The 10090-nt window shown below is 44.6% G+C and overlaps 1 protein-coding gene across 1 annotated transcript in view; it reads right to left on the bottom strand.

Annotated features, from left to right (window-relative positions):
* The window catches only part of MTOR (mechanistic target of rapamycin (serine/threonine kinase)), a 160581-nt gene that overhangs the window by 32939 nt on the left and 117552 nt on the right, over positions 1-10090 (bottom strand). Inside the window, exons 31-34 of the mRNA XM_006866389.1 lie at positions 5365-5465; positions 3379-3494; positions 1643-1720; positions 1324-1431 (exon numbers count right to left, since the gene is read on the bottom strand). Of these exons, the coding sequence (XP_006866451.1) occupies positions 1324-1431; positions 1643-1720; positions 3379-3494; positions 5365-5465 (403 nt within the window). The remainder of the gene's footprint in view (positions 1-1323; positions 1432-1642; positions 1721-3378; positions 3495-5364; positions 5466-10090) is intronic.

The following is a 10090-nucleotide window of genomic DNA, read 5'->3' as shown; positions in this document are numbered from 1 at the left end:
CCAGAGACAGGAACATTGCCACAGAGGACTAGAGTGGAGAATGAAGCGTCCAGCTGATATGAAATGAGGGGATATGCACAAGAACACCCATACTTGCAGATAGTACCCATTTGACCTGGCTTCAATGGCTGGATGATCAGAACTCGACTAGAAGAAGAAAGAGTTAAAAAAAAGAGCAATCTGCTACAATTTGATGAACTTGATCTATACTTATGGATGTAGTAGCTCAAAAGAGGGAACAAATCTTTACAGTGAGGATCATTCTCACTATATTGGATTGACAGGGATGGCTACCCAAAATGGAGGGACTACAAAGGCAAGAAGTGATTGGCTTACAACCTTTCAAGAAGGAGCCTAGTTCCAGAGGGTGCTGGGAAAGATAGATTCTCCACTGAGTGGTTTCCAATTTGTCTGGATGGGGCTGATGAAAGGAGATGGGGATAAGACTCTTGTAGTACAATAGCAAATAATTGTTATCAGGACTGACTGTGAGTGTTGGAAATTTAAAGGTAGACATTTTGTAACAAAAGGAGGGGAGTGGTTGATTTTGTAGTCCAGGAGTGGAGGTCCATGGGACCATCAAGGGAGAAGAGTGGAGTTCGGGACCCTACCCAGAGAAGCAGTGATGCCTGAGATGGAGGTAGAGACAATGACGTGGAGTAATGGAGCAGCTGGGGACTCTGGACTCAGGGAGGGAGACGGGCTGTGTGCTGATGGCCGGGAGGCAGGCTTGTGGGGTGTACCCTTTGGATGTTTGATGATGCATGGAGGGGACTGTAATCATTGCAGTGAAACAAAATATGATAGGATGAATGTAAAGCTAATGTTCTCCCATGTAAACTATCACATAATTCACAATAAAAATTAATAACAACAACAACAAAAAAATTGGCCTGGAACCATACCCCTCCAGACACAGCTGCCGGCTTAGAAGTACTGTTCCCAGCAGACATCTTTACGGATGAGAAGAGAAAGAGAAGGTAGGCCTTCTCTTTCTCCTGTGGAGCTGCTGGTTGGCTCGAACTGCTGATCTTATGGCTAACTGTCTAATGAGTAATCCACAATGCTACCAGAGTTCCTAAATGGCTTTCACTAAAAAAAAGTTTTGATTTCATTCCTAGAGAAGGCTAAGAGGAGGCTATAAAATATATTCTCCTGTCCCAAGGAAGGCTTAGGCGAAACGCTTTAGAATGTTTTGCAATGATGCAAACAGGACCTCAGAGGAGGAGGCCTGAAGTGTGCTAAGTGGGGCAGAGGGGACGGAAGGGCTTACATCAGTGCCCTGCAGGGGGGCAGGCAATCTGTGCTTCCCACCAGGCTTACCTGCAGTCTCTCCCACCAGATCTGGCGGATAATCTCGCGTCGCTCGGGGACAAGTTTATACTGGATAACCTCCTCCAGCTCGGAAAGCATGTGGCAAGACACCATGGCCTGATGGACACAAATCACATTCCAACTTAATTACTGCATGAAACCTCCAAAAGACAGGATAATTTAAACCATTCTTTCTGGTGTCAGGTTATCTGCTGACAAGAAAAAATAAAACGTGTTCCCTGCAGCCTGTGAGTCTGTATCATCCCACTCTGAGAAAGGACTGGTGTAAGTCTCTCCAGGAACAGACTGTAGGAAGTTCGACACTTACCCCATATGCGCGACTGTAGCTCTCTCCTGCCATGGCAGTTAACTCAGCATCCAGCAGGTCCCTGGCTTTGTCGATGCACTAGAAGACAGACAGAGCACCCTGGAACTGGGTTTAGAGTTGGGAGCTTAAGGTAGTGCTGATATTTTTGGGTTTCCTAACTCACTTGTAAAAGCTAGTTATTTGACTTAAATTCTAGTGATGAAGAGAACCATTTACTGAGGAAGAGAAGAAACCATTTCCAGGTCTGAACGGCAAGAGCAGATTATCCAATTTCTCAACAAAGACAGAAACATACGCTTGACATCCCTAAAGTAAACATCTGTCTAAGCTCATACACTAAGAATCACTGAGTTCCGCCACCTCGGAGGACAACCTGCCTGTCTATGTTCTTTCAGCATTTCTTTTGGGAGCAGCTGAGCTGAAGGTCCCCAACTTGGATTGCAACTGAACAGCTGCGGTCCAGAAACTTGGGCTGCATCCAAGTCAAGCTGCCCCCTGAGGAACTTGCAGGGTTGCCTCAGGGGACAGAGGACTTGCAAGGTCTTTACTTGTACTTAGCTATGTCCTTCGGCTCAGCCTACACAACATTCTAGCCGTTCTAATCTGTGTTCCGGCTAGCTACCACAAGTTACAGTTTTTCTGATAAAGCTCCGCTTACTGCAGGCTCCTTCAGTACAAGATGTTCTTGTACTCCTTGCCTTCCCTCAAGCACTTCCCCTTGAGCTGTGTATAAAATAAACTCGCTGCACTTGATCTGTGCTGCAGTATCTCCATCAGAGTGCTATGTCCCACCTGGTCGCAACTTTACTTATTTCATTTGTGTCTTGTGTCTTCCTTTTTATTTCTAATCTCCTGTCACTCCTACTTGGGTTTAATCTCTCTGCATGGGTCGGGGAGTCTAGCCGATTATCGGACGTGGCACGTTTCCTTGCTGGATCTTTATGAATATCCTCTGCACACACTCAAATGGCTCTAGGTGGCCATCTCTAGCTTCAAAGCACTCTCTGTCCTCATGGGGAGTGACTATGAAGTCAGCAGTGTGATGCCTAATCCTCCATGTCCGTGGGAACTGCTGTGCCTTTGATGGGAACTGTTACGTCATTCTCATGTCATCAGAGCCCATGTATAGGTAGAGTCTTCTCTGGGCCACCAATGAACAGACCATCAGGTGGGGCTTTTCCTTTCTTGACTGCTTAAGCTTGATTACTGGGCCTCTGTCCCTTACAAGCAAGCACCTTTTACTCAGCACCTCATCCAGGAAAGTCTGGTGCCTAACAGGGTGGGATGTGATTACTTCATTACTTCATTCCACAAGTCAGCATAGGATATTCAAATAAAGGGCTAGCTCCCTGGAAAGTAATCAATGTGTGACACACCTGCAGAGTCAAAAATAACTTTAAGACTACTTTCTGCTGCTGAGTGGGGTCTGACTGCTCCTTTGGTGAAACTGACAGAGGTTCTCTCTATGACAAGGTGAAGAATAGCATGGAATGACGACTCAAGACGTCAACTCCAAAAGCAATCTAAATGGTTAACTTCTAGGACTTATTTGTTCCTGTCAGAGCAGAAAGTAGCCCTGGCTGATGTGCTGGCAGTATTATACTCCAAAGCTCTTCAAATGTGTTACCAAACCCAATAAGCACAGGGCTACAGCACAACAGCCTGTGTGCTCGGGAGCAGATGGGCTACACATAACAACCTTCTCTTGGCAGAGGGTCTAGGGCGTAGCTTTTTACCTGTTGTGCCAATGAGAAGAGGTCCTGATGTAGCGCCAACACAGCTCTATAAAATGCCCCATCATGGGTGTCCCGAGGAATCATGCAGGTATACTCTTCCATGCTGTCCCACTGACCTGCACACACACAGAGAAGCATTAAGGTGGTCAGTTTGCTAGACCAAAGGCAGTACCTAAAAGAGTTCTATCAGTATTACTCTCATTTGGCTTGGAGTTCTTACAAGACAAATAAACCAGAGCCTGAATATACCCATATTCTGCAGAGACCCTTTATACACCATGGGACTGAATAAGTCAATTTAGCCAACACAGCCACATTTCTCTTCACACAGGGCTCCACTGCTGCCCCAGGGAACACTGTGGCAGATTGAGCAAAACTGCCTGAATGCAAAGCCTGGACATCAGGTGGCTTTACTGCAGCACTTAATTAACCTAGTGTGAGCTCACAGGTTTCTCTAGGTGAGAGGGACTAGCTTTCTGCCCTGCCAGTGAAGCATTATCACACTTCAGTGGTACACTGGGAAATTACATTTTCCTCTAAACAACTGAAAATGGCCATTACACAGACAGGGGACAGGATCAGACAAACAGCTTCTCTGCTTCACATGGGCAATACCTTTGCTTCAGGAAGGAGGAAATAAGTATTTTCAGAGGCTCTGTTGCAACAGAAAGATGGCCTAGGTCATAGCACAGTGGTCTCTGTGTCATGTTAGACTTGAGTGCAGGGTTGCATCCAAGCAGAGTCACTTCCCCTGGTGGGGTGAGCATGCATCAAACATCAAACGCCAGGCTTCCCAATACCATCTGCGGAAAGGTATCCGCTTCAATAGCTGCAAATTGCAGGGCTGCTGATTTTATAAAGCTTTTTCCTGCCTTTCACTCCAGAAAATTGCTCATCCCTTCTCTCTGCCTTTGGGCAAAAGCAAATAGCAAAAGATGACTCTTCAGGAAGCAATTTGTTTTGAAATATGTTGTAGCTCAAGTCCAGGGCTCATGGAAGGAAAAGATGTCAGTTCTGTGACTCACGTGGGTTCAAATGGAGGTGGGAGGTTCTGTCATTCTTCTCTGGACTCTACAACTGAAGGTTTTCACCTGGGATAGTCTATGTACCCTCTACTCTTTTCTCAAGCACATCTCTGAACAGGCACTGCTCAACTTTATCAGCTGGGACCAAGTGCCAGAAATCCACACATTTGCTGAGATTAAATGAAATCTCTGCTTTAAAATACTCCAGGAGTAAGAGTGAGGTGAAGGAAATGTTGGGGTAATGGACAGAACAGAGAAAACAAAACTGTCAAAATGTTTATAACTGTGGAAGACAGTGCAGAGTATAGGGGTTCATTTTACCAATTCTCTATACTTTTACATGCTAGAATAGTTCTGAAATAAAACTGGGGAAACAAAAGAAGGCAGATGGTTTGCCTTCTCCCTTTACTCTTGCTTGGAATAAAGACATGATGGGTGGAGCTCCAGCAACCATACTGGATCACGAGATGGAGGTGCTATAGGCTAAGCACTGGACTGCTAACCACAAGGTTGGTAGAAACCCTCTACAGGGTCACTATGAGTTGGAAGTAACTTGATGGTGCTTAACAACAACAGTAAAGCAGAAATATGGAAAAAAGATGAATGATAATAAAGCCCAGAAGACCAGTCTGGGACAATCTATTTCTGGACTTCATTTCTATGAGAGAACAATGAAAGCAAGAACAATGAGCCAGTAACTTGTTTAAGTCAAATAAAAACATATCCCATTGAAGCTCAGTTTTGATGCTTGCTGACTGTTTTGTTTGGCATTCCTGTGAAATCAGTTAAAATCATGAGGTAAAGAAAAACAGATGGAAGATGTCGGAAGCAGTGGACACAGACTGCCTCCATAATTGGTGGGCCTGACATCTCCACCTCTGACACAGTGCCTTCCTCTTGGGATGAAAGCCCAGCCTCGCTCTCCCCATTTTAACAGGAGGGCCTGTGAGGGAAGCCTTACCTAAACCCCAGGCGGCTGCTGCAGCCATCCGAGCCATCTTGGCCTGAGTCTCGTCATTAACCAGGGTCCATTTCTCACAGCACTGCTGGTGTAGCTGCCCCCTGAAGAAAAACCATACAGTCAGATTAACCCAAATCATCTCCATAGTCTGCCAATTTTCCTCTCCAGTCTCTTGGGTCAGCTGGGGACTATAGAAGAACTGGCATTATAGGGGTCTGCCTAGAACTGGGAGTCTTCAAATAAAAAGCACATCCTACTGAGTCGTCTGATGGAGAAATAAATGGGCTATTTACTGTTTCTATGACCTGGTGCTTATAATTTCTCTGAGGGTGACTTTTTCAAACACAGGGACCATGTCTAACTCTATGTGATATCAACTGTTCTGAACATCTGACCCCTTCATAAATATGAAATAGCTTCGCTCCTACGCCAATGGACTCTGGACTCTTTCCCTTTGGCAGGCCTACAGAGGAAGCAATCTGAAGAGACACATCTGGACATTCACTCAGGGTGATTCAATATATCTGCAGTGGGAAGGAATATTCTCGGCAGGCTCATTGAACAGAATGAACTAGTTTGATGTCCTGTATTTATTTTGGGCTGAAAGCTACTTGGAGAATGGCTTCAGTCTGAAGTGAAACCCACAGGAGATCATTCTGTAAAGAAGACAGGCTTTACGATGGTTACATCTTCCGGAAATCCAGATGCTGTGTATTCTGGAAATTCTGTACAATTACAATGAGTGTGGGTAAAGACTAAGATATTGAGATACTAATAGTGCTCAACAGGTTCCAAAACACAAAGTGAGCGGAAAACATTTTAAGAATAGGGACTTGCACTCATGACCGACTGGAAATAAAACACTACCACTGTGCCAACATGAGCCCTACTGTCAAGTGAGCTTTCAGACCTGGCTAGGAAGCGCTGTCCTCTTTCCTGCTTTCTGAAAGAGATGCTATAGGATGTCTTCACATGGCACCGGGAGTAGATTCAAGAGAAAAGGCATGAATTTCAAGAGCTTGAACTTATGAGCTGCGCTGCACTAGAAGATGATGGAGGGGAAATGCTGAATCAGTCAGGGAGTAGGGGGAATGGGGCAAAGATTTTTAAAAAGGTGAAATTGTTTGTGGGGTAAGAACATGAATCCACTTTCTTACGGTTGGCCCTGCACACCATTTTCCACCAAGTGCTTTAGCAGAGTCTGGAAAGTGCACTTGCATTTGAACACCTCAAGTGATGGGTTGCCGATGCTCTCCTCAAAGACCTGGAGGCCGTGTCAGGGATTGTGCAGGGAGGGGGCTTAATGAGGTTGGCCTTGACTGCAGGTGTACTGTGTTGGCCCTATGGCTGGGGCCTAGCTAGTGCATAACCTTTCCAGAAGCAGATGAGCCATGGGGATAGGAAAAGGCTCATGTCTGCTGCCACCTCTGGTGAACTCTTGCCTCAGGCAGGCTCAGGAGACCTGCTCAAAAGCAAAAGAAATTTAGACCACCAAGGAGATGGATTACCACAGTGGCGGCAGCAATGACTCAAAGGCAACAACAGCTGTAAGGATGGTGCAGGACTGGGAAGTGTTTAGTTCTGTTGTGTGTAGGGTGCTGTGAGTTGGAACCAACTTGACGGCACCTAACAACAACTTGTATTCCCACGCAGTTCTTGCAGTCATAGTCATCTGTGCTTTGTCTAAAGTTAGTATGGTATACGTAGCATGTGCATCATACAGGAAGTATGAGAATACCCAGCTGAATCTGGTCAATCCAGAGAATCCTGGGAGATATCACAAATTATTACTATAAGCCATTAATCATTGTGTTAATTTGTTTCAGTCATAGATAACAAAAATTATATATACTTCAAGTTTAATTCAAAATTACAAACCATAGTTTTGTTGCTTCTGTTTATCAGATGAAACCAACTCGTTTTCTGTAACTATTACTACATCTATCTAAATCTTTGTTGTATTTTAAATCTAATGAGCAATGGCAGAGTACACTTTGGCAGTGGGTTAACTTTTACCTGGATGGCCAAACAAATGTGCACCTCAGAACTGTCTAGAATCTGAAGGGAGAGCTATGTTTTTCTTGACCTTTCATTTTAGTGGGAAAGGAGCAATGCAGCCATTACTAAAGATATTTCACTGGTGTGCTACTGACTATTGTTCAGAGGGAAGGACTACCTAGGGATATATTATTCACAAAGCCATGTTTACATTTATAATTTTAGCCATTATCATTTGTTCATTTTTCCTGGCTTATACAGCTTTTACTTCTCTAGCAGATGATGAGCTTGGCTTTAGAGATGTATGGGATTTCCACAGATCTGCATTATTTGTCAGTGACCAGGTCTGGCCTCTTTTAATGTTTGTATGCTGCTACTATCTCTTCAATTATGGAATCTCATTCATAAAAGGACTAATGATTTTGCATTGTGGGATTGCAATCAATGACATGAAACAAAATGCTTAAGAATGATTGAATGGAAAACTGATCTGCAAAGTAAATCTTCAACAAATTCACAATAAAAAGTTTAAAAGGGGAAAAAAAAGCAAAAGAAATTTAGAAACTACACTCTAAATAAAACTGACTGAAGAAGCCTGCATTATAACCACATTCTTTCATCTCTTTTTAAAACCTCCTGCATTTTCGGAACCCTTGGTCAGCATCATTAGTCACTTTTACTGTCTAGGTAATTATAAGACTGGAAAGAGCCCAAGAGATGAGAGGTTTACCAGACTGAGACCTGCAAAGACAGGGGACTGACTTACTCTGCTCTTGGGAACTCAGGCTAGCTATCTCAACGTCTCTCTCAGCTTGCTCAATTGTAACATGAGGTGATTGGATAAAATCACAATGAAAGTCTCTTTTAATACATCCAAGCTATGCCTACTTGGGAGTCCCTGACTACTAACAGAAAGGGCTGTCTGCTTCCCAAGGTCACAGCCATGACATCCCTGTGGTACAGTTCTACTCTGCAACACACTGGGGTGACAACAATTGGAATCAACCTCACAGCAACTGGGTTTTTTGTTTTAGTTTTGGTCCCTACTTAGCCCAGTATGGAGCTCTGGTAGTGTAGTGGTTACAAGTTGGGCTGCTAACCTCAAGGTCAGCAGTTTGAAATTGTCAGCCATTCCGTGGGAGAAAGATGAGGCTTTCTACTCCCGTAAGGATTTACACCCTTGGAAACCCTATACAGGGTCGCTATGGGTCGGAACCGACTCGACGGCACTCAACAACAACAACAGGCCAAACAGCAGACTGCCGTTTCGAGAGAGTAAAGTCAGGGAGGCTTATGGTGATGATGGCGTCCTGGTTACCGGCAAAGTCAGATATGCGTCTCTCCTATCTGGTGACTCCACCCCCCTTCCAAGCTGAGGTGTGGATAAAGTCCCACTTTTGAGAATGTCAGAAAATCCGTCAGATCTCTGATTTGGAAACTCTTCACCCCATTTCAGGCTCTTAAAAGACAAGGGTGGAGACAAGTCAAGTGGGAAACATTTGCTTTGTGGAACACTTGCTGCTGGTGCCCGACAGACAACTTTCCATCAAAACATTCAGTGGGCATTTCATAATGACTAATAAAATATGTCAGAGGACTGTATGTGCTCCTTCCAGAGCCATAAACGACTACATTCAGAGAGGTGCCATTGCCCATTGCTCCTGCCCATTCCAGTGGAATGTGCCCTGAGCTCCCTAGACAGGAATGCAGCTTGGAATGGGAAGGTTTTGTCACAGACTACTGACAAGCCCGGAAAGCACAAAGCTTGACAGTGGCACTAGGTGTGGGTCTGGCCGAGAAGACAAGAATTCTCATTGCAGGGTAAATTATGACAAGCAGGGAAGCCAGGTGACAAGTGGTTTCTGGAGTGGGAAAGGCTTTCTCTCCTTAACTACGCAAGGAATGGGACAACTGTCCTTTCCAAGAACACTTAAGACGGCTGACTCCTAGATCTGGAATTGACAGCTTCTCCTGCTAAAATGATTTGAATGTTGCAGTGAAAATGCTGATGATGGAGGAGCTGGAGAAATTTCTCTACCAGGAACATTTTTTTTGGGAAAAAAAGTCTCATTAGAGATAACAGGATGATTCTGTCCTGAGGAACTGTAAGTGCAGGAGTTGCTGGTAAATGAGGTCATCAGGCAGCACCATTTCAAAAGCAGGAGGCAGGTGTCTACCAGTGTCCTCTGAGCAGTGGTTCTCCGTTTTGGCCACCATCTGGGGGCGTGAAAAGATATTGACCCTGGGCCTGCCCACAAACCACTTGATTTGTTTGGTGTAGGGAGAGGCCTGGGCATTCGTATTTCTAAAAGTCTTCCAGGAGCTTCTAGAATGCGGCTGAGGCCAGGAGAGTGGGAGGTCATTATTCCTAAATGGCTTCCACGCTGTTGCTGTTGTAAGTGCTGTTGAGTCGTTTCTGACTCATAGCAGCCCTGTATAGGGTTTCTGGGACTGTACATCTTTTGTTTTTAAATACATATAATAAATCCACAATTTTATCCATTTACTTTTCAGTAAGTTTAAATCCTTGAGGGATACAGTATCACACGGATTCTGTGTCCAACGGCCTTAGCAGGAAAGTTGCTTTGGAATTTGGCATGAACCACGCCACTGTTTCCATGGGTGCAAGATATCTTTCCCCACATCACTCTGGTTTTGTTAGGTTTGCCGCCAGGAGTCAATTGTGTTGTTCTTTGCTTTGTACATACAAGTACATTTCTTGCCTAAA

Source organism: Chrysochloris asiatica, unplaced genomic scaffold, assembly GCF_000296735.1.
Source record: "Chrysochloris asiatica unplaced genomic scaffold, ChrAsi1.0 scaffold00090, whole genome shotgun sequence".
In the NCBI taxonomy this organism is placed as follows: Eukaryota; Metazoa; Chordata; class Mammalia; order Afrosoricida; family Chrysochloridae; genus Chrysochloris; species Chrysochloris asiatica.
This window is presented reverse-complemented; position numbering and strand designations above follow the sequence as displayed.